This window comes from Temnothorax longispinosus, chromosome 3 (assembly GCF_030848805.1).
Source record: "Temnothorax longispinosus isolate EJ_2023e chromosome 3, Tlon_JGU_v1, whole genome shotgun sequence".
NCBI classification, from domain to species: domain Eukaryota; kingdom Metazoa; phylum Arthropoda; class Insecta; order Hymenoptera; family Formicidae; genus Temnothorax; species Temnothorax longispinosus.
Genome location: NC_092360.1, coordinates 24,628,301 through 24,654,764, shown reverse-complemented (window position 1 = coordinate 24,654,764; position 26,464 = coordinate 24,628,301). Strand labels below are relative to the sequence as shown.

The 26,464-nt window shown below is 34.9% G+C and overlaps 1 protein-coding gene, 1 long non-coding RNA gene and 2 pseudogenes across 4 annotated transcripts; 2 read left to right on the top strand and 2 right to left on the bottom strand.

Annotated features, from left to right (window-relative positions):
• The first annotated feature begins 781 nt into the window (after positions 1-781).
• On the top strand, positions 782-7,259 carry LOC139810522 (T-box protein 2-like; annotated as a pseudogene).
• A 4,695-nt stretch (positions 7,260-11,954) lies between these two features.
• On the bottom strand, positions 11,955-16,977 carry LOC139809726 (uncharacterized). Of its 3 annotated transcripts, none has more exons than XM_071772865.1 (7): positions 16,449-16,977; positions 14,741-14,921; positions 14,448-14,674; positions 14,048-14,173; positions 12,817-12,979; positions 12,565-12,693; positions 11,955-12,311 (listed from the first exon to the last, which is right to left on the bottom strand). In XM_071772865.1, the coding sequence occupies exons 1-3, from the start codon at positions 16,496-16,498 to the stop codon at positions 14,603-14,605; spliced, it is 303 nt and encodes a 100-aa protein (XP_071628966.1). In that variant the 5' UTR covers positions 16,499-16,977; the 3' UTR covers positions 11,955-12,311; positions 12,565-12,693; positions 12,817-12,979; positions 14,048-14,173; positions 14,448-14,602. The 3 variants fall into 3 exon arrangements, with proteins under 3 accessions (XP_071628966.1, XP_071628963.1, XP_071628965.1); XM_071772862.1 differs by having other exon boundaries at positions 14,459-14,674; positions 16,449-16,975; XM_071772864.1 differs by having other exon boundaries at positions 12,817-12,976; positions 14,459-14,674; positions 16,449-16,975.
• A 2,379-nt stretch (positions 16,978-19,356) lies between these two features.
• LOC139810387 (uncharacterized) lies at positions 19,357-21,223 on the top strand. The gene is made up of 4 exons (XR_011731312.1): positions 19,357-19,825; positions 20,009-20,314; positions 20,573-20,779; positions 21,121-21,223. It is a non-coding gene; the product is annotated as an uncharacterized lncRNA (long non-coding RNA).
• A 784-nt stretch (positions 21,224-22,007) lies between these two features.
• Positions 22,008-24,183, bottom strand: LOC139809861 (ovochymase-2-like; annotated as a pseudogene).
• Positions 24,184-26,464: the final 2,281 nt, after the last annotated feature.

The window sequence follows — 26,464 nt, the reverse complement described above, 5'->3', positions numbered from 1 at the left end:
ACTCTTAAGTGTCCGAGTATTAGTACCTTTATACCTTAATTGGATTTGAAAATTGAATAATTTTTCTCCACACTAGCCGAAATAATTAATAAGATTCTTTTTTATATTATATGCAAAATAAAGATAAACTTTATATTCTACAAATTTAGATTTTGTATTAGACATAATGATTAAATGTTTAATACAAAATTTAAATTTGTTCGAATTTTTATTAGAGAATTCGATAATTTGTATATGACAATTAAAAATAAATCCATATAATTAATTGCATTTTTAAGCTTATCGGTTAAATGGGTTTTGATAAATGATAGCATTTATCTTGTGTTTTTACTAAATCTAGAATTTATTGGTACCTACAGTATATGATAATGAATAGTTCACAAAAGAGTACTTTTTAATGAGAAGTAGATTACAGCAGATATACTGAATAGTCCGAGCTTGTGAAAACATCGTTTTGTTAATGATACCACGTAAATGTAATTTTCAAAAAAGGCAAAAAAACGCGCCAAGTACACATTTATAATATATACATTAATGATACGCGAGATTCACTTACGTGTACAAGCTAAATGTCTATTGTTTTCTATTTTTTATACTTTGAGTATAATTATGTATTTTTATTTTGATATTGAAAGGCGCACATTATGTCATCGGTTGAAGTTCGACCGAAACAGTCGTTTATTATAAGTTTTAATACGATATCGTAACACGCGATTTGGCGATTTGGCGTGAAAACGTGAATTTTTATTACCGCAGAGAGAGAGAGAGAGAGAGAGAAAAAGTGGAAAATCTCGAGATTCCTCGTGTACATGGATTTTTACGTAAATTTAACATTGTAATGACTTAATGCATTTTTATTTTTCGATATCCTTTTTCTATATTTGTAAAGAGTGTACAGAAGAATAGTGCACGGAAAGAACGGTTTTACTGAAGTATCAAAAAATTTAGCTAGATACAGATCTGAAAATAATTTTGTTGCATCATCAAAATAATTATGTAAAACAATCAAACTGATTACTAAAATATCAAAATTTGTACAGCATTATCATCATACCTCAGCGACCTACTACAATTATTTTAATGGTGCAAAAAAATTATTTTCAGACAGAAAACCATTTTTTCCGTATGTGTAGATTAAAGGCGAGCATTTCCATGATGCGTGAATAAGAAACTCTGCAAGTCTCTGGCTTTCGTTTGCGCTTCACAAAACCGAATTTTGTACCCGTAGTATCTAAAAATTTAGCTAGATACAGATCTGAAAATAATTTTGTTGGTCCATCAAAATAATTATGTAGAACTTAAACTGATTGCTAAAATGTCAAAATTTTTTACAGAATTATCATATTTCAGCGACTTACTATAATTATTTTAATGGTGTAACAAAATTATTTTCAGATCTGTATATTTAGCCAAATTTTTAGATACTTCAGCAAAACCGTTCTTTCCGTGCACATATTTTTATCAGGGTCTAAATATCGCTAATATATGTCACTAATGTAAAATGTACATAAAAGAAGCCAGTTGTTGCCGTACATACATTAATCTAATAATTTCTTCGTCTGAACGTTGTTGGAATATTATCGAATCATTAGAGAATCTTAATATCTTGAGTTCGACTGATCGAGATTCAGCGGAAAGGTAAATATGTATAATATATGAGAAGCTTGTAGAAGTGCAGGATGTCTCTACTGAGATTACCCGGAAAAGGAACAGACAGTATCTGAACATTTTTAATCCTTTAGGGGCCTGTGTACATAATTATGTACTAAACAAAAAAAACTTAAAAAACTAAAAAACTTTCATCAGGGACGTCTTTTAAGACTACCTTATAAATTATAATATTTTACTCCAACGGAATCGATGTGTGGCCCCTAAAGGGTTAAAGAAAGAGAAATTTACGACAAATGGATTAACAACGCGTAATGAATTAATATTTATTTTAACTGGCTCAGTAGGTTAGTGTGATTATGGCATTTAAAATTATTATGTGAACGATATTTGTTACTTTATATATTACTTTTTGTAAATCGCAGTAGAAAGGACAAAAGGTTCATGGACGCATAGTTGTCTCATGTGTTGGCGCCGAACGACCGACGACACATATATATTTCGCCTAGTTTCGGCGGATTGCACTGATCCCGTTTTGTGATACTAGGTCACTGGTAGGCGAGAACCGGTTGTCTCAGTTCCATTCTACAACTGCACTGTAATTTCGACGTTCGTTCTGACCATTTCCGTGTTTGCCTTATACCTTACACCGACGGTGTCGGAGGAGAAACGTCGATCATCGGAGATGTTTCTTCAGGATCCAAACAACACACTGATGCTACTGGAACTGAATATGCAACTGGTATCACCACTCTTCGCGCAGTCACCGATCGCTCTACAACGCAAATTAGATGAGAGGATGAATTCAAGCGAATGGGTATTTCAACCCCCATTGCTGCGCGGAGTCAACATGGAGCTGCTTAATCGAAACCTCTGGCAGCAATTCTACGAGAATAATACAAAAATGATAATTACCAAGAGCAGTCGGCGCATGTTCCCGTCCGTTTAAATAAACGTAAACGGTTTGGAGAAACGTGAGAATTATTATGTCCTCATGGAGATAGCACCGGCCTCCGATCGCCGCCACAATTACTGTGGATACCAGAACGAGAGCGAGAACAGCAATATGGGTGGCTGGAGTTTTGCGGGGCCGGCAGAGCCGCAACAGCCCTTTGGCTATAGGATTTATAAGCATCCCGACAGTCCGGCAACGGGAAGCCACTGGATGGACAATCCGATCAGCTTCAATAAATTGAAGCTCACGAACAACATCAACGACCCTAATAATAATGTCGTTGTTGTCCAACGTCCAACGTCCAACAGCCAAAGTAACATCGATGCACAAATACGTTGCATCCGTCCGTTGCTTCGATGCGAAGAACTACAACGAGCTCTTTACTCATTCAACTGCGTTGTTCGGTTTCAAGGAGACGGAATTTATCGCGGTGACGGCATACCAAAACGAGAACATCACGAAGTTAAAGATCAATAACAATCCATTCGCAAAGAGTTTTCGCGAGATGGGTCAGTCACGGTTCAAGCGAAAGCATCATTCGATCGATCATCAGAGGCCCAATCGGATTCCAGTCCCGACAAAGGGGTCTCATTGATCTACGACTCCGAATTGAATCAGCCGAACGACCTCCCCTTAAGGGTTCCAAGCCCATTAAAGCATGCGATTATTTTCTACTTTAGCCGGGGAGTCGAAGTTGGCCAGCCTTGCAACGTGGGAGAAGCGGACGTGAATCCCGCCACCGTTGCGAGTCGATCCCCGGCGCCGGGCATGCTTGAAACGCAATTTCACTGCGTTTGACACAGATGGATATCCATTCAAGAAATAACTTATTACTATTTATTTCTATTTTAATTTGACACGGCTACTGGGGGCAAGTCTCGTCGAGACCGTGGACATGTTCGGACGTGTTTTGTCCTGAATAATTTTTGAAGATTGCTGATGCAATCAGCGCCGAGTTTGGATTGAATCTTTCGAGTCTGTATTTATTATTTTCGACTTGTTCTTGGCCGTTATGTGGCCTGAGGAGGATTAGGTGCTATAAAATTTACAAAGAAGAAGAAGAATGCTATTGGGGGCCACGGCTACTCGTGACATGAGTCTCGTGCGTCAAGAGGCGTAATCGTTTCTATACCCGATAACTAGCGCCTACTCTCGAGGAGCCAGCTACGTAGTCACTGGGTGTCTCCGCACTAACCGAGTCATCAATCTCGCATCGTGCGTGCAGTGCCCGGACCATCCAAGAACACGGGCGTGAAGATTCATTTTTAACTTCTTCATATTTTCTGCGTGTTGGGGAGCAAACGGATGGACAGCCGAGAGCTTCCCAGATAACCGTGCCCTTCCTTGGCTCCACACAACTCACCAGCGGTACTTGGGCCCGTATCACTACAGACTTTTAGAGACGCAGTCAGATCGCCATTGACGCCACTTGGTTACTGCAGAACTGACCAGCCGACATCAGATCTTGCGACCGAGCCGTACTGAATCGGAACAGCCCCATTGCAGCAGTCCAGCGAGACCTCTGGGAGGTGGGCACATGACTTGACTGGGAGAGGCTATATATATTCGCATCACCAGACCAGTAACTGACTCTGAACCCAGGCTCAAAGAGACTCGTGCAGAGAATCAAGGGCCTAAGACAGCCTGACTCCTCCGATACAATACGACAGTGCTCGCACCAGCGTAGTTTTCAGGCCAGTTGAATTTTCGGATTCTAACACGGATTTGCCACTTTTTTCACGTTCCTTTTTGCCGCGATTTACAAAAGGTAGTAGGCTTAACACGCGGACGGGAGCGAGGCCGCCGTGGCCATCGTGATTACCGGTAGTAGGTCCGACCGAGAGAACGAGTACGTGCATACGCGATCGCGTACTTAACGCGGATCAGCGAGCGATCGGTCGGTCGGCCGCGGGTCCGGTACACGGCCAACAGTGCCTCCGATCACGTAATCTGATTGATCGTTTTTAGTATTATGACCACGCGAAGTAAGACCATCTCCGCCCGTTCGCCTAGCGGGCGCTGATGATACACCTCACTCGTTATACATAAGTGCGAATCGCACGATTAACTTGTAACGATTATCCCGGAAAGATCGACCGGCAGGAGAGGAACAGAGAAAAAAATTCATCTGTAAACAGTATATCAGAAAGATTCACCCACATTCAATTAAGAATTACAACAGTATAAGATACGTCCTAGAACACTATCGAAAGTAATATACAGTTATTTCGTTCGAAAACACTGTATAAGCTTCGTCGCATATACACTGTTAAATTTGTAGTGTCAAATTACATATTTAATTTAAGCTAGTTTTAACCATTCTTATAAGTTGCTACTGCTACTCAGTATGTCATTAATTTAACTAAAACAATGTTAATTTAATTATTAATTTGATTAATCAATGGAGTTAAAATAACATTCTTTGTGTTAAAATAATAAATTTCGACACACATAGTAATTAAAAAGAACAAAATGTTATTTAACTCTAGGTATTGGTTTAAATTTTATCTTTTAATATTGTACTATCTCTTTAGGGGCCTGTGTACATAATTATGCAAATAAAAAAAAACAAAAGAAAAAGAAAAAAACAAAACAAAAAACAAAAAAAACAAAAAAAAAACAAAATTAAAAAAAAACAGAAAAAAACTTTTATCACAGACGTCTTTAACGGGATCGATGTGTGGCCCCTAAAAGAATACCAATTTTTATTTACATAGAGTATATAGACTAATGATTATATGTATAGAATACTTTGTAATTAATTGTAATTGCAAGCCGTTTTATCATACACTGTAAATCCAAGTGTGTTATTTCTACACGCATAAATGTTTAAAAATGACACATTTGACTGAAGCTCGTTTTAGTCAAATTAGACGAAGCATGTTTTGTTGCGTGTTAAATTAACACGTTAAATCGTATTAATATGTTCAACCTTGTTAAATGGCATCATTCAAAACGACAGAAATGTGTAAGAAATGTGTAAGAAGAGCTTTAGTTAAAATAACACACTTGAATATACAGTGAATTAGCCGTATAAAAAAAGAATTTCTCATTATTTCATAAAATTATACATTTTTTTTTTAATGAAAGAGAGTTACGCATGTTGCACGTAACTTTCTTCAACTTTTTAATACGCCATGAATGTCTGTACTCAATGCATTAAATTATGCGTTTTACTCGTTGATGATAGGCCAATTCCTTTTAGTGACACAAGTTGACACAAATGTCGTTCTGTCTTTGTTATTCATTGAATGCCAAGAAGGATAGAACGATGTTTGTGTCGACTTGTGTCACTAAAAGGAATTGGCCCATTGTTGCATCTTTAATCGATTATACGCGTATATATCAATGCTGCGAGATTTATGTCAATATTACTCGTATAACGAACTCCCTCCGTGAATATATCTCCGATTTAAGGTCGATTTAGACATAACCGTGCCGTGCCCGTACCGTTTACGGACAGAAAGATGTAGACTCGTTTCACACGTAGGTATCCGGCACCGGACTACCGATGCCGGGTATCCGATCGATTTTCTTTATTTTCACAAATCGGCTATCGGACAAACGTGTAAATGCTCCCATATTAATCTAAACACTTCGCGATCGGATACCCGGCGTCAGTAGTCCAGTGTCGGATACGTGTGAAACGGGGCTTAGTCAAATTTCATCCGTTGCATCTTCGAATATCTTGTTAACTAGCATGATCGCCACTAGTTAGTGGTAGAGTTGCAGGCGTTTTGATGGAAGTTTTAAGAAGATATTCGACTTCGAAGGTCTGCCGTGAATGTCATTTGTGTTTTGATGATAATTTTTTAAAACAATTCTAAGGTTTTGCAATTTTTTACTTATCAGGAACTCTAGTGTTTAAAAAAATTCTATCTCTGCTCCATTTGATCGTACAGACTTGAATAAATACGAAATTGTGTGGAATTTTGTAAGCTACAATTTTTATATCTACATAAATTTTTGTAAAGTTGATATTTTCCGAGTTATTTGCGAAAAACTGATTTTTGGAATATTTTGGATTCTCCCCTCCCCGCAACGTAGCGTCTACACGTGGGGACTTTTAATATGTTGAATAGTACCCTAAAACAAGTCTGTTTACAAAGTTTCAGTCCAGTCAGTATTATTTCCTCAAGATTTTGTCATTTTACTGGGCTACTGTTCTTTCAGGTAGATTAAATACCTTGTTGTGTTTCTCAAGGATTACTTATTGTCCGATCCATTGGGACTCGAGTTTTTTCGAACGTCCGCGTCGCATTGGGTGCGTTCAGCCGATACTCCGCTAGCCTAGCGCACGTAAGCAGCGAGCGCTTTGCTACCATTTGCTACGGGAAAATTTGGCTGGACAGAAGCGCTAGTAGTTAGCGGTTGTTAGCGGTTGTTAGCGGTCGCCATCTTTTTGTAAGTCGAACATAACCGTGAATTATCTCGTTGTGCGACGACGACGACGACGATCTTGTACTCACAAACAATACGCTTAACGAGCTCGAGAGCGACGACAAGAGCAGGAATATTGATAGAGAGCGAGCTGGCGCTGAGGATCTGCTCAAGCAGCACCGACGACGAAGCCGTCGAGGAAACCGAGAACGTCGTCACCCAACCGAAGACGATCAAGAGGATCGTCCTGGACCGCTGGCAGGATCCCGTCGACGTTAACGCGCAATTCACAGCGGCCGAGAGCAAACATTATCGCGATCTCCTAGACGTACCGCTCCCAATCATTCCATAATAAGTAAATAAAAAAAAATGGACTAGTAAGTATAATTACGTCTGTTAATTTGTGAGTTATGTCTATGATATTCGCCGCCAATACACACACACACACATACGTATATTATGTACTTCTATTTATCTCCAGCATACCTGTTGAATACGTACCACCGGATGAACAACAATTGACTGAGTTGGAGACACTAACTGATGTGACACAAGATGGAACCATGTTAAAAATAACATATAATTATCAGGGCGAGTTATATGAAGTGACGGACAGTAGTGAAACTCACTCTAAACTACAGGCAGGTTAGTGGAATTTACTTACACAATATATTGAACATAGAAATTATAGGTTTCTCGTAGTAGTACAAGTGCAAGCAAGTAATATATGAATTGTCATGAAATGAACCATTTTATTGCAGATGTAAACTTCTTCGCCGAATTTTTCCAAAATGTTACTGAAAAGAACGCTGTACAAGATAACGTGGGTGAATCTGACTGTAGTTAAATCAACCCGGATTACACAATGGTAGCACCCGGATCACACAACCCGGATAACGCTGTACAAGTTAACGTGGGTGAATCTGACTGTAGCCAAATTGTACACGCTCCGAATGAATCGTGATCTACGTAATGGTGTTGAGGATTAGGAAACAAGGATTACGTATGGTCCGATCCATTGAGACTCGAGTTTTTTCGAACGTCCGCGTCGACTTTTCATTTGTAATTAAATTAAATTAAATTATGTACTCACACTGTTCTTTCAGGTAGATTAAATACGTCGCTGTGTTTCTCAAGGATTACGTATGGTCCGATCCATTGAGACTCGAGTTTTTTCGAACGTCCGCGTCGACTTTTCATTTGTAATTAAATTAAATTAAATTATGTACTTACACTGTTCTTTCAGGTAGATTAAATACGTCGCTGTGTTTCTCAAGGATTACGTATGGTCCGATCCATTGAGACTCATCATCATCATCATCATTTAATAATTCATATAAAACCAAATTATCAATATTTTCCATACTGGTTATGGAATGATTGGGAGCTCGGTACGTCTAGGAGATCGCTATAATGTTCGCTCTCGGCCGCTGTGAATGCTTACGTATGGTCCGATCCATTGAGACTCGAGTTTTTTCGAACGTCCGCGTCGACTTTTCATTTGTAATTAAATTAAATTAAATTATGTACTTACACTGTTTTTTCAGGTAGATTAAATACGTCGCTGTGTTTCTCAAGGATTACGTATGGTCCGATCCATTGAGACTCGAGTTTTTTCGAACGTCCGCGTCGACTTTTCATTTGTAATTAAATTAAATTAAATTATGTACTTACACTGTTCTTTCAGGTAGATTAAATACGTCGCTGTGTTTCTCAAGGATTACGTATGGTCCGATCCATTGAGACTCATCATCATCATCATCATTTAATAATTCATATAAAACCAAATTATCAATATTTTCCATACTGGTTATGGAATGATTGGGAGCTCGGTACGTCTAGGAGATCGCTATAATGTTCGCTCTCGGCCGCTGTGAATGCTTACGTATGGTCCGATCTATTGAGACTCGAGTTTTTTCGAACGTCCGCGTCGACTTTTCATTTGTAATTAAATTAAATTAAATTATGTACTTACACTGTTTTTTCAGGTAGATTAAATACGTCGCTGTGTTTCTCAAGGATTACGTATGGTCCGATCCATTGAGACTCGAGTTTTTTCGAACGTCCGCGTCGACTTTTCATTTGTAATTAAATTAAATTAAATTATGTACTTACACTGTTTTTTCAGGTAGATTAAATACGTCGCTGTGTTTCTCAAGGATTACGTATGGTCCGATCCATTGAGACTCATCATCATCATCATCATTTAATAATTCATATAAAACCAAATTATCAATATTTTCCATACTGGTTATGGAATGATTGGGAGCTCGGTACGTCTAGGAGATCGCTATAATGTTCGCTCTCGGCCGCTGTGAATGCTTACGTATGGTCCGATCTATTGAGACTCGAGTTTTTTCGAACGTCCGCGTCGACTTTTCATTTGTAATTAAATTAAATTAAATTATGTACTTACACGTTTTTTCAGGTAGATTAAATACGTCGCTGTGTTTCTCAAGGATTACGTATGGTCCGATCTATTGAGACTCGAGTTTTTTCGAACGTCCGCGTCGACTTTTCATTTGTAATTAAATTAAATTAAATTATGTACTTACACTGTTCTTTCAGGTAGATTAAATACGTCGCTGTGTTTCTCAAGGATTACGTATGGTCCGATCCATTGAGACTCGAGTTTTTTCGAACGTCTGCGTCGACTTTTCATTTGTAATTAAATTAAATTAAATTATGTACTTACACTGTTCTTTCAGGTAGATTAAATACGTCGCTGTGTTTCTCAAGGATTACGTATGGTCCGATCCATTGAGACTCGAGTTTTTTCGAACGTCTGCGTCGACTTTTCATTTGTAATTAAATTAAATTAAATTATGTACTCACACTGTTCTTTCAGGTAGATTAAATACGTCGCTGTGTTTCTCAAGGATTACGTATGGTCCGATCCATTGAGACTCGAGTTTTTTCGAACGTCCGCGTCGACTTTTCATTTGTAATTAAATTAAATTAAATTATGTACTTACACTGTTCTTTCAGGTAGATTAAATACGTCGCTGTGTTTCTCAAGGATTACGTATGGTCCGATCCATTGAGACTCATCATCATCATCATCATTTAATAATTCATATAAAACCAAATTATCAATATTTTCCATACTGGTTATGGAATGATTGGGAGCTCGGTACGTCTAGGAGATCGCTATAATGTTCGCTCTCGGCCGCTGTGAATGCTTACGTATGGTCCGATCCATTGAGACTCGAGTTTTTTCGAACGTCCGCGTCGACTTTTCATTTGTAATTAAATTAAATTAAATTATGTACTTACACTGTTTTTTCAGGTAGATTAAATACGTCGCTGTGTTTCTCAAGGATTACGTATGGTCCGGTCCATTGAGACTCGAGTTTTTTCGAACGTCCGCGTTGACTTTTCATATGTAATTAAATTAAATTAAACTATGTACTTACACTGTTCTTTCAGGTAGATTAAATACGTCGCTGTGTTTCTCAAGGATTACGTATGGTCCGATCCATTGAGACTCGAGTTTTTTCGAACGTCCGCGTCGACTTTTTATTTGTAATTAAATTAAATTAAATTATGTACTCACACTGTTCTTTCAGGTAGATTAAATACGTCGCTGTGTTTCTCAAGGATTACGTATGGTCCGATCCATTGAGACTCGAGTTTTTTCGAACGTCCGCGTCGACTTTTCATTTGTAATTAAATTAAATTAAATTATGTACTTACACTGTTCTTTCAGGTAGATTAAATACGTCGCTGTGTTTCTCAAGGATTACGTATGGTCCGATCCATTGAGACTCGAGTTTTTTCGAACGTCCGCGTCGACTTTTCATTTGTAATTAAATTAAATTAAATTATGTACTTACACTGTTCTTTCAGGTAGATTAAATACGTCGCTGTGTTTCTCAAGGATTACGTATGGTCCGATCCATTGAGACTCGAGTTTTTTCGAACGTCCGCGTCGACTTTTCATTTGTAATTAAATTAAATTAAATTATGTACTCACACTGTTCTTTCAGGAGATTAAATACGTCGCTGTGTTTCTCCGGCCTGATTACGTATGGTCCGATCCATCGAGACTCGAGTTTTTTCGAACGTCCGCGTCGACTTTTTCATTGTAATTAAATTAATTAAAATTATGTACTTACACTGTTCTTTCAGGTAGATTAAATACGTCGCTGTGTTCTCAAGGATTACGTATGGTCCGATCCATTGAGACTCGAGTTTTTTCGAACGTCCGCGTCGACTTTTTCATTTGTAATTAAATTAAATTAAATTATGTACTTACACTGTTCTTTCAGGTAGATTAAATACGTCGCTGTGTTTCTCAAGGATTACGTATGGTCCGATCCATTGAGACTCGAGTTTTTTCGAACGTCCGCGTCGATTTTTCATTTGTAATTAAATTAAATTAAATTATGTACTTACACTGTTCTTTCAGGTAGATTAAATACGTCGCTGTGTTTCTCAAGGATTACGTATGGTCCGATCCATTGAGACTCGAGTTTTTTCGAACGTCCGCGTTGACTTTTTATTTGTAATTAAATTAAATTAAATTATGTACTCACACTGTTCTTTCAGGTAGATTAAATACGTCGCTGTGTTTCTCAAGGATTACGTATGGTCCGATCCATTGAGACTCGAGTTTTTTCGAACGTCCGCGTTGACTTTTCATTTGTAATTAAATTAAATTAAATTATGTACTTACACTGTTCTTTCAGGTAGATTAAATACGTCGCTGTGTTTCTCAAGGATTACGTATGGTCCGATCCATTGAGACTCGAGTTTTTTCGAACGTCCGCGTCGCATTGTCTCGTCGTGTAATAGTACCTTGTCACCTACTCTTTAAACGTGTCCTTGTTACTCTTCTTATCGAATGGTTGAGATAAAAAGCGTAATAGTTTTAAATAAAATAAAATAAGAAATTTCTTTTTTTAGGTTATGATTCTGTAAAATACAAACATAAAATTCATATTAAACCACTCAAAATAATCAATAATTCAAAAGATAATTCTTAAATGCATAGAATTTTTTAATGGCTTTTGTATTCTTGTACATATTTGAACAATAACGTACTACATATTTTTTATCAATATGAATTAATTTCTCATATCAATATTGCTTTATTAACTCTTTTTACTAAGCTTAATTTGTAAGACATTGCTTGCACGTTGAAAACTTTTACACAATAATGTAACAGTAAAAAGAAACGTAGCAGTTGAACAACTAATTTTATATACCTTACATCTTTTTTACATCTTGATACCAGCTTTACTTGAATCTAATAGGTGATGGTAGTGTATTTGCTGCGAAAATGTACTTTCCATAATCCGTTATAGTGTGCATAAAAATAAAAATGCTGATAAATCAGCCTATATATTTAACATGTGACTGCAATCTGTATTAAAACAGAAATCATTATTTGTTATTTAGTTTGGGTGTATGCACAAGCAACAGACTTATTACCACAACCACTACGTGATTTTCCAATTGAATAATTTCTGTACAAAGAGATGAATTTTTGTACAAAAATCTTGATTTTTGATTCTAAACAAGTTCATTCCTTTAGAATTTTTATTTTTTAAATAGAATTAATTTTTTATTTGTAATTAAATTAAATTAAATTAAATTAAATTAAATTATGTACTCACACTGTTCTTTCAGGTAGATTAAATATAACCTTCTAAACAATGTGTCGCTGTTAACACGTGTAGAGGTGATATAATAACAGCACCACATCAATGATTTGATCGACTGTGCCCTCGAACTCGAATGCTGGCCTAAATATTATTTAACAATCTCTTGTATCACTAATATCTCGCTACACATCTGATCGCAATATTTATTTTAACATTAAACAAAAAAATAAATCTAACATTTTCTTTGCAGTAAAAATTATTTACCTGCCAGGGATAAGTGCCTTTTGTGCAATGGAGCCATGCACTACTTTTTGAAATATTAAGTCTCCATCGTCATCAAAATCTTTGGCGCGCTGACCACAATTTGACGGAAGTAGCTCGTTAATGCTTTGTTCCGGATTTCTTGGCTGTTTATCCAGTATGGCTGCTTAATAAGAAAGAACATCGGGAAATAAACGAACAAATCATGCATACACATGTGCATATTATAAAGTTTTGTCTATTTTGAGATTGTTATCAATAATATAATTATTACGACTTATGTCAAGTCATATTTTACCGTATATTTTTTAAACAATTAATCTTTATACTTCCAAGATTATTTGCAGAACATAAACTCCCAAGGGTCCCAAGTGGAGCGGAGATTTGTCGGAGGAAAAAGTGGTACAGGACTTTTTTAACTTGATTTGGTCGCAATTAAGAATATGCTAGTGCAATAATGCCCTAATTTTTATAAACATTTGTGTACACATGAAAGTTCCAAAGAGATTTTAATCATGTGGAAATTGCATACTCATGTGGAGTAGAAATGTATAATTATATATAGACCTCGTTATCCGAATCAAAATCCCGATGCAGGATCTCGCTTTTTGCATCGAAATTGTAAACCCATGTGAAACTATTTTATGTTAAGAATAATCGTTGCACGTTCAAATAGAAGAAAATTGGAAGTGGCGTATAATGAATAAGTACTTAAATAATTTTTTTTACTGGACAATGTAAATAGTAATCTATTTATTGTCTGTTATTAATTATATAGTTTGTTAGTGGATATATAATTATTGTGATTAATTGATCAATTCTTTCAGAGTAATTATAAAGACGTTTAAACACAAATTTTAGCTGCTATGCAATAGTTACAATGTTCTTCTTTGGTTCCATAACGAAGTATTCCATCTCGCATGTTAGGGACACGTCGTTTACAACATATGTCAAGGTTAAGATCGTTGGAGGTGGTTCCAATAATTTATCAAGATATTAATTTGAAAAATTTATAAACCAAAACTTTTTTACATAATTATAAAAAAAATCATTTTATAGGAAGAGTACCTTGCCCCATTTAGGAGTTGAAAAGTTAAGCATTTTACACATACTTTTCTGTATATAAATATTTCAAGTTCTAATATTATTGTAGAATGTATCTCAAATGCACAGCCTATGATAACATTTAGTCTCAAAAATTGTGATAAAATGAATGAAGATTTGTTTTATTTACTTGGGCATTGTTAACATCTCCAGGTGAACAAATTACATCTGCGTCTTCGTTATGATCGCATTTATGTTGACCTCAATGATTATGTTCGCATCGATATAATTGCGATTCGTTTCCATGACAGAAAACCTATTTTGCAAAAATTAAAAAAATTATTTTAGATTAATAAAATATCGATTAAAAACAGCTAAATAATTAGGACATTGAAGGTATATTAATTAAATATAAGGCATATATATTTAAAGAAATGTTAAAGTAAGATAAATAAGAATTAAAAAATTAAACGAAGGAGAATCTCAAACATAAATATAACTTAAATGTAAATTAAAAGATCTTTTACAACAAAGATTGTTCAAGTAACAAATCTCTTCTTGCAAGAAATAAAAAATTAAATGTGAGCTACAAATGTAATACTTCATCGAGCCATATTGGTCCTTGGCCAGGCCCAAAAAGAAACCATTTTTCTTAGCTATTGCGATACCACCGTATCCCAAAGATCTGCAAATGACTATTGCCGTAGCATTTGTGAAATCATCATCGCACACGGTACCCCACACGCTATGATGACGCACTTCTACCCTTCCTTGCATATGGATTGCTGCCATTCACCAAGCGCAACTTAAACGGTACCTGAAACCGAAATCATATAAAAATAAACAAGTCTATCTATTTTTACTTTTCTCTCAACTCTCTTACATCGCAATGTTCCGGATTCTCATCAAAATGATCTGGACAATCGACCACCTCGTCGTAAATAAAAGGAGTCGGTATGCAAGTTGGACTATTGTCGCATTTCCAGCAACCCTCCTGACAAGTGTTGACCGCGGTCTTGCAGATGACTCCAGCCTCTTCCGATTGACAATTATAAATTCCCCATCTATAAACGGAAATATAAATACTTTATTTAGCTCTATACCAGTTCTAGTAAAATCGTTATTTTAAGCAACGTGTAGTGTAGCGATCGAGTGTTAGAAGAAATATTATGTTACAAGAAATAAGAAATAACATCAATCTTTTTACCCGTTAAAATCGCATTTAAAGGTTGAGTGTCAATAGCGCGATTTTTTACGCTCAAGCCGCGCGATTGCAGGCGCGCGTTTTTGATTATGGTCTGCTTTGCATGTAATACAATGGAACTATTGCCAATCCCGCGTTTTTAGTCGCGCGACTCTAGCGATTGTGACGACGCGATTCAGAATCGCGCGACTCAACTGCTCCTGGAGCAGTCTAGCCGCGCGGCTCAGTTCACTCAATTGTATTTGGAGCAGTTTAGTCGCTAATATTTTGGCAAGTTCTACTTTTTAATTAAAAAAACGTTCCACAACATAAATGATTGTATGCTGTGTGAATTGGTGAACAAGTAAATGGTTATATGACCCACAAGATAAAAATTATAAAATTTTTTGAAATTCTTCTGCTCTCTTGCAATAAGCAAATCATTTGAAGCACTTCTATAGCTTTTACAAAATGATAATAATGTAATTTCTTCCTCTTCTTCTTCTTTAAGCATAGCATGAAGAATCATTAAAGTTTTTTCTTTCATGTTTTTCATAAAAGACTGCACACAGAAAAATAATTATTCTACAGTCAAGAAAAGCACTTTATTTATTTTATTTTACTTCTTTTAAATAAGTTTTTTTTAACCAAGAATATTTTCTTAGTAATAGTTTTCAAATATTTTGACACAAGTCAAGAATATTGTTTTGAGTAAATGTAATGCTTATAATGACTTTATGATAAATTTGCGGATCGAGTATTTGATAAGGTGTATCCGCAAATCTACCATAAAGTCGTTGTAAGTATTACATTTACTCAAAACAAGATTCTGGCTTTTCAAAGACTTGTGTCAAGATATTTGAAAACTATTAGTAAGAAAATATTTTTTGTTATAAGAAAACTTACTTAAAGGAATAAATAACGTAGATGGGCTGCTATGAGAGCCGACGCAAGATCTAATGTGCAGGGATATTATATTTAGAGATACTTAGTCAGTACATTAAAACTTTAAAGTAATTATTCAAACGTTTCAGTTCTAAATCGGGCCCTCTTCAGTGATATTAGTCGACAGCACGCATCCACGTGATGTACAAAGTTATCTTACGCGCGTACAAAGGTATCGCAACGGGCTAACTAACAAAGTAAACGAGCTAACGCAAACGCAGGTACAATATTGGTGTGGTTCGCATTATAAGAGCGTCAAGTTTGCGTTCCCGAATCTCCATGGGAGTATCGATAAGTTACAGCGCGAATGTCCTGCACGTATCCGCTCGACGATCGACCGCGAAGAAATGTCGTCCTCTATTGCAGAAGGAGACGAAAGGCAGCAAACTGTGGCCCGACAAAACTACAGAACATTCCGTGTCTGTTAGGAATGTTATAAGAGATAAACGTACAATTAACTTACTGCGTGTTACGCGAACCGCGGTCAAACGTCTCTATAGCGTCCATGGCCATTCTCCATCTGAGGAGAGCGATATGTATTCGTTGGTGTCTGAAACACGAATGCGAGTTCAAAAACGCACGTCATCATCGGACAATCATCATCGGACGCACGTCATCATCGGTCAAGTGCCTCCACCAAGCTCAAAGTCTGTAGCGTGGTGTCTGGGAATATATTAATATCTAAATAATAAGGTTGTCTTGAAGTTTTTTGTCTTACAAACATCTTCAGTCTTGGAATATTTTTATTAGGGCTAACATCTCTGAGGCCTAATTCTAGAGACTGCCAGCCTTAACCTAAAGAAGAAGAAGGAGAAGAGGGCTGTAGTCGCATTCTAATTTGTTTCGCCATTTTGTTACAAAAGGTTGATTGAGCCAATACGAGTGAGTCTAATCTACTCAATGGCCAGACTCTTATATAGGGACTCTAGTATGACCTTTGAAGCCCTATTCTCGAATCGTTTTCATGAAACTCGAATGTGAAATTCAATGTTTTTCAAATAGAAAGGCTGCGGTCCACTTGACGCTACAAATTTTTTGGAGCATTTTTCTTCTCCTTCTTTCTTCATTGAAAGAAGAGAGAAGAGGTATGCTTCGAAGCATTTGTAGCGTCAAGTGGACCGCAAACAAAGTCGCATACGAAAATCATTAGGGCAGGCTCGAGAATACGGTCCCTGGGGATCGATTATGTATCTTTTCCCCTAGGACGGAAACGTGAAAAGTGAAACATTTATCTCTTTCTATTCAACACCAATAGAAAGAGATAGTTACATGAAACTTTTCACTTTTCACGTTTACGCTCTAGAGAAAAAGTAGCCGTGAACTACGAATTGTTTTTCACAAATTTTAGCTAAATTAATTAATGAATCTCATTAAACTTATGCTCGTTTTAATCAGTAAGATCAGCCGCAAACCGCTACATAGCCGGATTTTGGGAAAAGGATCAAAATAAATTTTCCGAAAATAAATATTACGAATATTGCAGTTAAAGTGCAGTTTAAAGTGCACTTAGTGCATAAAGTGCACCCGTGCTCCGTACTCATGTCGACCTTTAACAGGATTGACCAATAGAAATGAATCCACCCTGCTAACTTTGGCTACGGTCAACGTGACGCTACAAATGCTTCGAAGCATTCCTTTTCTCTTTTCTTTCAATGAAGAAAGAAAGAGAAGAAGAACGCTCCAAAGCATTTGTACCGTCACGTTGACCGTAGCCTTTAACCGTCGGTTAAGCTAACCCTGCACACAGAAAAATATCGTTCTATAGCCAAGAAAAGCAATTACTTATTTTATTTTATTTGGTTTGAGTAACAGTTTTCTTTAACAAAGAATATTTTCTTAATATTAGTTTCTTAATATACTCATCATAAGTATTAGAAAAGCTTATCATCATGTGCTTAAAAGAAGAATTTATTCTTCTTTCAAGTATATTCCGAAACTTTATCTAAGAAAAGCAACATAAGCTTGATTTGAATATTTACTGATTTTTTAGGTAAGAATATGAAACACTTGGCTGTAGAACGACATTCTTCTAGGTTAGGAGGTTTTCGTGCGCGGTCCGGAGGGGTACAGTTTAGAATATTGAAATTCCTGTCATCAGGTGGACTTGAAATCCGGTTCCTCGTGGTTATGAGTCTGATACTTTATCACTAGGCCACATCTCTGATTATATTTTTAGTGCTGCAGTATCTAGTTTTGACAGAAAGTGATTCATTAATTTCAAGTATATTCTGTAAACTTTATCTAAGAAAAGCCACATAAGCTTGATTTGAATATTTACTGATTCTTTAGGTAAGATTATGAAATACTTGAAATCAATAAATTACTTCTGTGAAAACTAGATACTGCAACACTAAGAATATAATCAGAGATGTGGCCTAGTGATAAAGTGTCAGACTCATAACCACGAGGAACCGGGTTCAAGTCCACCTGAAGACAGAAATTTTTATATTCTAAACTGTAATACTACCCCTCCGCACCGCGCACGAAAACCTCCTAACCTACATTCCACTTAGGAACTAAAGAATTAAAGAAAATTACAAAAATAAAAATAATATTAATTGTAATCATCAAGAATACAAATTCTTTTTTGAAGTAAACGATTATTCTAGATGAATAAAATTTTTACTTGATTCAAATAACGGATAAACTTCTCTCAAGAAAATGTAATATCTTTATTGAAGTATATGCTTCTCTTCCGTGGACTCTATATTGTAAGTAAACAAAATGTTCGTATTAATTTAATATTCTTGTTTCAAGTACTAAACTTGCTAAGATCTAGAATATGTTTTGAGTAAATGTGATACTTATGACGACTTTATGGTAGATTTGCTCATATATGAACTTATCAAATACTTGAATCAAGTAATATTAACTTGCAGGTAGTTTATATTTTTCTGTGTGTGGTTGGTAAAATTGGTTCTTATTTGAGAATGCCATGCACGACAAAATAGGGTCATTTCTCGCCTCGATAGCAAGAAATTCAATATGGCCGCGGTAACTATAGTATATACCCAGGATCCTCTTAAATGGCTGCTAACATCCAGAAACAAAAAAATAAGCCGAGCTAACTTGCACCGAGATCGTTAACGACATCGACGACTGTCTGTAAACGTGTTTTTAGAGTGTATAGAATTAGGCCTCAGAGATGTTAGCCCTAATAAAAATATTCCAAGTAAGACAAAAAACTTCAAAACAATCTTATCATTTAGATATTAAGGCCCTAAGCAGAATGACTGTATTGGCAGTGTTTTATGCCTTAAGTCTTTGTCTTATGTAACGCACAATACTGTACAGCATTGTGCGTTACATAAGACAAAGACTTAAGGCATAAAACACTGCCAAGACAGCCATTCTGCTCAGGCCCTATTAATATATTTCCAGACACCACGTTTGTAATAAATATATGTGTGCGTGAGATTGTAAGCTTAAATATAATTTGTAATTCTTTTTTTTTTTTTTTTATTTTAAAGCGTATGTATATGTGTGTATTGACAAAACAAATTATAACTTGAAGTGGTTACCAAAATTCTATGTTTTTAAAAAATCTTAGTTCTTTAATAAATTTATTATTGTGTTTATCGTTTATTTTACTCAAGTAACGACATTAGCAATACAGAGTAGATAACATAATTATTATAAAGTTTAATGTAATGTTATTTATTAAGATTGTACAAACGTAGCTGACGAAAGAAAATGTATATTGGATTTGAATCTCTTTGACAAATCTGCAAAACATAAATTTGAGAACTACGATATGGAAAAATGGTTGAACACACCTTTAAAAATCTCTGCTTTAAGATGCAAAGAAGCTGATTTTACTTGTCGCTCATTTAACCATAAGTTCGTTAAAAAATTGTTTTTATTTATTAAACTAAACGACAATATAACGATAACGAAATTGTCGTTGAGAGTTATAGAATAGGTCCATACTGAGATCTACATCGATTATAGAGATTAATTATTATCTTTGTGTATGATGTACAATTAATAAAGTTACAAATACATCTGCACGTTCTGTTTTAGATCGGATGGCAACGTGTGTTTATTGAGTAACAGTAACATCGGCTTGACTGGTGCACTCAAACCAGACAAAAAGTTCGATTATTACGAACTGAATGAGAGAAGCGTGAGCTATGATGGCATGTATATTTGCGACAAAGACCGTGATTTGCGATAATCGCAAGTGTATAAATCAAACAACAGTTTGCGATAGTAAAAACGACTGCAATGATCACAGCAATGAGAGTATCTGCACGGCTGAAAATTTTGATTACGGTATCCGCTTAGCTGGCACAAATAATAGTTATGAGGGTCGAATAGAAGTCAAAAGTAAGTACATATACTGCAATATATAAAAAAAGGTGGACAAGTAAATAAAGTAGATAAAAATATATAATGTAGTATGTTTTAGAGTAATACAACAAGGTTTTTATTATTTTTATTGGTGATATTAGTTCCAATGCTTCTTTCTTATTACATATGATATACATTTAAATTAATTTCTTAAAAAATTTATTATAAATTTTTTTCTATGGATAATTGTATGCGTAAAAATAAAATCTTATACATATATATATTTTTTTATAGCAAAAAATTATAAGGAAAGGCTGAAATAAATATTTTAGAAGCAAAGTGTGGCTTAAAAGCTATACAGAACCATGGACAGAAGTATTGGAACGCTGGACGAAAACAGCACCAAATCGGATTGCCCAGTTTACCAAGCGCAAAGATCTCTCAATAACTAATATTCTGACGGAATGGTCATTATTCAAACATCCATTAAAATACTCTTTGGTATGATATTCTCCAAATATATTTTGCATACTTTATTGAAATAAGATGGATAGGATTTACAAAAAAAAAAAAAATTGAAAAATTGAATGAAGTGAAGCGAGAGAAATAATTATGGCAAATTAAAGTAAATTTTTAGTAAATCTAAAGTTGTTGAGATAAAACGCATTCTACTGAAATAAAACATATAAATAAGGTTTGGAATTTACTACATTTAACTTGGACAAATAAACTGTATTGCATTCGACTAAATGGATAATTAAATTTTGAAAAATTTGTATGATTTGTAAAATGTTGTCATTGTGTTGTAAAATTGCGTTCTTCAAATGATCCTTTCTTTACAGATTTCGATTGATTTCACTGTTCTGTTTCCGGAGAAAGGATTAATGTATTTTAATAAAATATTTTTATTTTTTGTACGGTTACCTCTGTAATTCTTTGCAATGCGATTAAATCTTTTAAAATACATATATAAACTTTGTATTTAAATAACTTGTATTCCCTTGTTGGGTTTAAATATTTTAATAAAATATTTGTATTTTGTACTGTTACCTCTGTGTAATTTTTCATGATTCAATTTTTTATTCTAATCGAAGAAAAGCAGTAGTAATATTATACCTCGAAAAAACCTAAGTAACAAGTGGTAGACGTAATCTTTGTATTTCGAAAAATATATGTTCTCTGTAATTGGCGCTGTAATTTAAAAAGAGATATCATTTCTTTTTTGTAATTGTAATAATAGATGACTTGAAGCGCGACTCATTTTTTGATAAGGTAACGTAATTTTGTGATGTGTATCACTTGAGTAATAATTTTTTGGAAATAAAAATAATACTGCTTAGGTTTTTTCGAGATTTTTGGAGATACAAAGATTACGTCCACCACTTGTTACTTAGGTTTTTTCGAGGTATAATACTATTACTTTGTTTTTTTTCGATTTAATTTACTTTAATATTATTAATTCAGAATATAATATTTTCTTTTTTAAAATAGAATGTCCAAACTTTAATTCTCGAGTAAAAAATTATAAAGAATTATATTCTTTCCAGATAAAAAAATTTTTATAATATTTTCTGAATTTTACTATTACTTGCCCATCCTAATATTTAAATATATTTTTATAATTCTGACTGCAATCTATATTATATTTAAAAAATTTATTGTTGTACGTGGCTCGTCGTACATGATATGATTTTTCATTATGATTAATTTATTGATTATATTTCAACATTACCATTATGGTAGCAGGCTAAAGGGCCTCCAGAATTGCCATCACATGTGTCGATACCCTCATCAAGAAATCCAGCGCACATCATTCCGTCGCTTACCTTCACTATAAACATAACTAGCTCGGCAAACTGACTGATCTAACAAAAGCACCCAGCCATATCGTAAATCCTTTGATTGCGCTGCAAAAGAATCTGAAGTGTGTGGATCCTACGAGATTCAGTTTAAAGTAATTCTCTCCAATATTTCACTTACTCGTCTTGCCTGTTTCAATACTACCGAATCCGCTGATCGTGCAATTCAATCCCGGCGAATATTCAATATTTTCAGACGGTAAGCAAATTGGCATGATATCTTTGCCAAGCGGAATGCCAAGGCCTTTAAGTAGAACCAAAGCAATATCATTGTTCATCCTATTACCTTTACGAAAGTCTTCGTCCACGTAATAATCCTCGATATTGACTTCCACTTCCGTTCCTTCGTTTAACTGATAATGTCAAACACAAGGTAAATAAAAGTGCAATGTCTGAATTGTTTAACAAATATATGCATGTAAATATTTTTGGGAATTTTGTGACGATATATAACTATATATATTTACTTGATTAACTTACATCCGTGTTATAATCTCCCGCACATACAAAATAGGTGCCTTTGTTGTAACCTTCTAAACAATGTGTCGCTGTTACACGTGTAGAGGTGATATAATAACAGCACCACACCAATGATTTGATCGACTGCGCCCTCGAACTCGAATGCTGGCCTAAATATTATTTAACAATCTCTTGTATCACTAATATCTCACTACACATCTGATCGCAATATTTATTTTAACATTAAACAAAAAAATAAATCTAACATTTTCTTTGCAGTGAAAGTTATTTACCTGCCAGGGATAAGTGCCTTTTGTGCAATGGAGCCATGCACTACTTTTTGAAATATTAAGTCTCCATCGTCATCAAAATCTTTGGCGCGCTGACCACAATTTGACGGAAGTAGCTCGTTAATGCTTTGTTCCGGATTTCTTGGCTGTTTATCCAGTATGGCTGCTTAATAAAAAGGAACATCGGGAAATAAACGAACAAATCATGCATACACATGTGCATATTATAAAGTTTTGTCTATTTTGAGATTGTTATCAATAATATAATTATTACGACTTATGTCAGGTCATATTTTACCGTATATTTTTTAAACAATTAATCTTTATACTTCCAAGATTATTTGCAGAACATAAACTCCCAAGAGCCACACTCACAATGTTCTTCTTTGGTTCCATAACGAAGTATTCCATCTCGCATGTTAGGGACACGTCGTTTACAACATATGTCAAGGTTAAGATGGTTGGAGGTGGTTCCAATAATCTAACGATTTATCAAGACATAATTTGAAAAATTTATAAAACAAAACTTTTTTACATATAATTATAAAAAAAAATCAATTTATAGGAAGAGTACCTCGCCCCATTTGGGAGTTGAAAAGTTAAGCATTTTACACATACTTTTCTGTATATAAATATTTCAAGTTCTAATATTATTGTAGAGTGTATCTCAAATGCACAGCCTAACAGAGGTGATAACATTTAATCTCAAAAACTGTAATAAAATGAATAAAGATTTGTTTTATTTACTTGAGCATTGTTAACATCTCCAGGTGAACAAATTACATCTGCGTCTTCGTTATGATCGCAATTATGTTGACCCCAATAATTATGTTTGCATCGATATAATTGCGATTCGTTTCCATGACAGAAAACCTATTTTGCAAAAATTAAGAAAATTATTTTAGAATATTAATAAAATATCGATTAAAAACAGCTAAATAATTAAAACATTGAAGATATATTAATTAAATATAATATATATATATATTTAAAGAAATGTTAAAGAAAGTAAGATAAATAAGAATTAAAAAATTAAACGAAGGAAAATCTCAAATCTAAATTTAACTCAAATGTAAATTAAAAGATCTTTTACAACAAAGATTGTTCAAGTAACAAATCTCTTTTTGCAAGAAATAAAAAATTAAATGTGAGCTACAAATGTAATACATCATCGAGCCATATTAGTCCTTGGCCAGGCCCAAAAAAACCATTTTTCTTAGCTATTGCGATACCACCGTATCCCAAAGATCTGCAAATGACTATTGCCGTAGCATTTGTGAAATCATCATCGCACACGGTACCCTACACGCCATAATGACGCACTTCTACCATTCCTTGCATAGGATTGCTGCCATTCACCAAGCGCAACTCAAACGGTGCCTAAAACCGAAATCGTATAAAAATAAACAAATCTATCTATTTTTACTTTTCTCTCAACTCTCTTACATCGCAATGTTCCGGATTCTCAACGGAATGATTTGAACAATCGACCACCTCGTCGCAAATAAAAGGAGTCGGTATGCAAGTTGGACTATTGTCACATTTTCCAGTAACCTTCCTGACAAGTGTTGACCGCGGTCTTGCAGATGACTCCAACAGCCTCTTCCGGTTAACAATTATGAACTCCTCATCTATAAACGGAAATATAAATACTTTAGCTCTATCAGTTCTAGTAGAATCGTTATGAGATCTCAACATCTCGAGTATTCGCAAATCGTCGCGTCGCGTAAAAGACCACGGTCGGTCTCCCTCCGCGTGTACTTGGCGCGAGACACTACCGTGTCTCTTGATTTTAAGCAACGTGTTAAGCGATCGAGTGATAGAAGAAATATTATGTTACAAGAAATAAAAAATAACATCAATCTTTTTACCCGTTAAAATCGCATTCCCGTAGTGTGGTCTCGTTTCCGCGACACTTCAACTGATCTACCATAAATCTCGTTGGTGGATCGAGATTTCCGTAAACTCCACCCGGCCTAAATTCCAAAGCTTCAAGATCGAAACCAAGCTCTTTGCAAATAACATCAGCATTGATTATACCAAAGCCGTCGTCACATACCTGTACCCAATGTCCTAGAACTGTTTGACAATGTGAACATTGATTAAAATTGTAAAACATGGAAAGAAAAGAGAAAGAGAAGGAAAGGAGAACCCAAGGAGCTGTTGCTCGGACAGTACTACAATAAATTAATATTGAAGAAATGATATACAACTATTCCCAATTGATTAACATACGGACGGAGTATAAATGTAAGTAAAAGGCATGTACTTTAGTATGATTCATATGATGTAAACTACTTACAATTTTTAATCGTTATATCGTTAGAGGAAACCTGATTTGAAGAAGATTTTGAAATCATTACACCTCTCTCCTTCATAGAAGTCTTAAGGTTTCTATACCTATAAGGTAATTTTCCTTTTGACACCTTTTGTTTAACACCCTCCGTATATGGTTCTATGTAGTATGCGTACTAAATCAACACACTTTTTAGTTCCTAAGTTAATGGAACTTAAGAATTCGTGACAGATATAAAAATCGTACGTACTGAACATTCTGTTGGAAACACTTCGGCAATTAATTTCGCCATGGTGTTAAAATGCGAATTTCTTAAGTCGTTTCCATAAACGATCATCAAATGTTCAACGATTATAGTAGTTAATTTCCGACGCACGGCTTCATTGAGTTTACCATTTTTTTCGAAAGTACTCAGCACAATTCGTCCATCGTTACACGTTGTTAAGAAACTTTCTAATTCCTAAAATTCATATAAATAAATTAGAACAAATGCAATACTGAATAAAGCAAATATCGAATAACTAACTTTAATTAATAATATTCTATAAAAATTTTATAGAAGAGGATAATGGAGCCCATTATAAAATTTTACGTTCAATGATCGCAATTTTTAATCGGGCCCTTTTTTTTAATTATCATAATAATATATGCACGTAATATATACACACATATACGTGTGTGTGTGTGTGTAGTTCATTATACTACATATATATTTTGTGCAAGCTCTTATAGTTTAGAATCAAATGTAAAAAAAGTAGATTATATACAAAATTTAAGAGAAAATTTAGTAAATAATGAAAAAGTAATTAATGTACCACTTTTGATTTTAGTTTGTTATTGATGATCCCCGATATTAACGAAGATATACTGATTTCACTTATTGATGATGTCGAAAGTGAACTTGACCTGTACCTAATATCTTCGAGCTTGACTTTCTTACATGGTTGAGATTGCAGCAATTTCAGCAATTTCTTCAAATTTCTCATGTGTGTTAATTTTATTAGGTATCACCTATATATTTTGCGTTTTTCGATTAACGCAACTGATGTAGATATTTTTTTAGAATATATCTATTTGGCTTTCATTAAATAGCATAATGTCATCAAAATCTTCGTCTTCTTTCGATTTAGAAGAACTCGGTGCAAGTTCCGAATTAAAGTTTGTTATTCCTGTTTCTCGTACAGGCGGTTTCATTTGATCGAATGTTTCTATTCCACTTTCACATTGCATAGGCTCATTAGCGGATAGGAAAATTAGCGTCACTCATATCTGTTAATCTAGA